Below are 2,876 nucleotides of genomic sequence, written 5' to 3' on the forward strand. Positions count from 1 at the left end.
TAGGAGGCAGCTGATCAACAATTCTCTCTCATCATTGATGTTTCTCTCTCTCCCTTCCTCTCTGAAATCAATATTTTTTTTAAAAGATGCCATTTTTATGAGGTTTCTTAGTTGTCTGTCTTCCAGTGCAAGCTAGGAACATAACGATGTTTCCAAAGGCATAAACCAGCCAGTGGCTGTCCCCCAATCTTCACCCAGCACCTCTGGGATAAACTGTCCTTGAGCCCACACACATTACCTGTGAACATCAGGGGTGTGATGGTAGCGAACGCAAAGACCACCATCCCCAGGATGTTAAAGGCCAAGCCAATCTCAGCCACCCAGGTGTCCGTCAGGCAGAATCGCATAAGCCACAGGCCCAGCAGGCTGGTGAAATACGGGAGGTGTCTGGCTGCAGAGCCGTAGCCAATCAGCTTGGAGTCCCAGCAGAGGGGTCTGCTCAGCTCATAGATGGTCAGGATGTCCTGGGCGCCAAAGTGCACAGTGATCACCACAAAGATGACCAGTGAGTACAGGGCCAAGTGCTTCCTGGACTTGTCCGGGGCCGGAGCCGTGTAGAGCTGGACAATGGAGCGGTGGTGACGGAACGTGAAGAGCCGGGCAGGTGTTGGCTCCATCACCGTCTCGCCAAAGCAGAAAGCAGCATAGAAAGTCATGAATATCAGCAAAGCCAAGGCCAGCCAGAAGGGGTTGGCGTAACCCTGGGCCTGGAGCCAGTGGCCCCCAATGAGGCTCGCCACCATCCCGGCCACCCCGATGCATGCTTCCAGCAGGGCCATGCGGATGGTTCGATTGCGGTGAGAGCTGACATCTGCCACCGAGGCAAAGCCAGCAGCCAGGAGGCCACTGAAGTCGCCGAGGAAGGCACAAAGGATGCGGCCCAGCACGAAGTAGCCGACGTGTAGCTGCAGCTGCACCACAAGGATGGATACCAGCGCCTGGAGCAGCAGGCCCAGCGACGCCAGCACCAGCAGGGGACGACGGCCCACGCAGTCACTCCAAGCACCCAGCAAGGTGGACGAGAAGAGCCCTACCAGGAAGCCGCCCACGTTCATGTAGAGGGTCCAGTGAGAGGTGAGGGTCTCCACTTCCTGTGGGGGCATGAGTCTCACCAGGGCGTTCTTCCTCACTCTGAGCTCCCTCCACCCCCACTTCCCGCGAAACTACCACCCTCCTGGGAGAGACGGGGATGATGCGGACTTTCTTTGGAGCCCTAAACTCCAGAGAATTTCAGTGCAGCTCTCAAAAATTAGCACTAGAAGGAGGGTTTTAGAAAACGGGCCTGGGTCCTTTTCCCTTCCTTTTTTTTTTTTTTTTGGCCCTCTTTTGTTAACTCTTAAAGCTAGAGGAACTTTACGCATCCTCCATACTGCAGTCATCGGGCAGGCCCACCACCCAATATCCACGACCGCCTGGGAGGCCCCACCTTCCCGCCCGCCCCGGCCCCTCATCTGTCCCCTCGCGCTAGCGCAGGGCCCGCTCGGTGCCACCTCCCCGCTTCTACCTGCATGATGGGGTTCGCGCTGTGGTTGCTGCAGCCGCCTCTGTCGTGGGTGCCATTGTAGCCGAGGTCGGCACTGAAGCGGTGCCACAGGTACTGCGTGGTGAGCGGGCCCTGCAGGACCAAGGCGAAGTTGGCAAGGAAAAGGATCGGCCCCACGGGGCCGCGGAACAGCACCTTCGCCGCGGGGTGGCTGCGGGGTGCGCCCGCGGAGCTCGCGCTCCGCTCGGGGCGCTCCATGTGCGTGCAATTCGAGCTGCCGCGAGGCTGGTGGCGCGGCTCTCTGCGCCTGCGCGGGCGTCTCCAGCTCAAAGTCTGGTGAGGGGGCGGGTGTGCAAGACGTGAGATCCACTTACTCACGCCCCGCCCTGTCTGGGCTGACGAGGGCGGGCGCCCAGCTCCCAGGTGACCTCACCTGCAAACTGTACAAGGCTACTGCCCTGTAGCCCTCCTCTCCAGTCCCCGGTGAACAATAAGGAAAACATCAGCATTTAACATTTATTGATCGTTCCCTGGGTGCCGGGCACTGTACTAAACTGTGTGCTTTCACCTCCCAATAACCATATAGACCAGCCACTATGAAAGGCCCCCATCTGCAGAAGAGGGAAGAGGACGTGGGGCCCTCGAGGCCCAAGTGATGCAACACAGGACTTCTGCTGCCCATGCAGATGTTCTGCGCTGTAACTCCGAGTGGGTTAGGGTGCAGCCTGGAGCTTTATTTACTGATTCCGTTCTGTTACATAGGCTCCGTTGCTTTCCTGGACAAACCCGGACCTCCCTGTGCCCCAGTTTCTTCACCTTTAAAATGATGAAGAGCCTGTCTCAAAGTGTTGCTGTGGAAGAACGGTGTCTGGTACATTGTAGGGGCTATTATTGTTACTAGTAGGCTGTCACTTGCTCCACTCCTGCCCTAGGATCTTTTCCTGGGAAATTAGTCTTGTCTGGGGGCCGGAAGCTGGCTCTGAGGTGTCGTCGGAGAGACAGTGGAGGAGGAGGAGATGGTGGTGGAGGGCCTTGAAGGCTATGGGCTGTGGCTCTGTATTTGATAGGAATTGGGCCGGAAGGCCTGTTTTATGGCCTGTAAAAGAGAACAGCATTATCTGCCTTCCTCCCTTCTTCACTCATTCAGTGCATTTATTGAGTACCCTGTATGGGTCAGGGACCACGTTGGGGAACCTCTGGAAACCCAGCAGTGAAGGAAACAGGCTCCGTAGTTTCTAGAATGGCAAGGGAGAGATGTTAGAGAATCCTACGAATACAGGTATGACTTCAACTGTGGCAAGTGCTGTAAGGAAAGGAGTTGTGGGGCTCCAAGGGTGCTAATTCAGGAGGCTGGGCCTGGTCTGAGGGGAGCAGAGCCAGGAATGATGGTGGC

The 2,876-nt window shown here is 56.8% G+C and overlaps 1 protein-coding gene across 1 annotated transcript in view; it reads right to left on the reverse strand.

Moving 5' to 3' along the window:
* Positions 1–1,778, reverse strand: part of SLC46A1 (solute carrier family 46 (folate transporter), member 1) — an 8,268-nt gene extending 6,490 nt beyond the window's left edge. Inside the window, exons 1-2 of the mRNA XM_006768013.2 lie at positions 1,505–1,778; positions 239–1,091 (exon numbers count right to left, since the gene is read on the reverse strand). Of these exons, the coding sequence (XP_006768076.1) occupies positions 239–1,091; positions 1,505–1,741 (1,090 nt within the window). The 5' untranslated portion in view covers positions 1,742–1,778. The remainder of the gene's footprint in view (positions 1–238; positions 1,092–1,504) is intronic.
* Positions 1,779–2,876: the final 1,098 nt, after the last annotated feature.

This window comes from Myotis davidii, unplaced genomic scaffold (assembly GCF_000327345.1).
Source record: "Myotis davidii unplaced genomic scaffold, ASM32734v1 scaffold363, whole genome shotgun sequence".
Taxonomy (NCBI): domain Eukaryota; kingdom Metazoa; phylum Chordata; class Mammalia; order Chiroptera; family Vespertilionidae; genus Myotis; species Myotis davidii.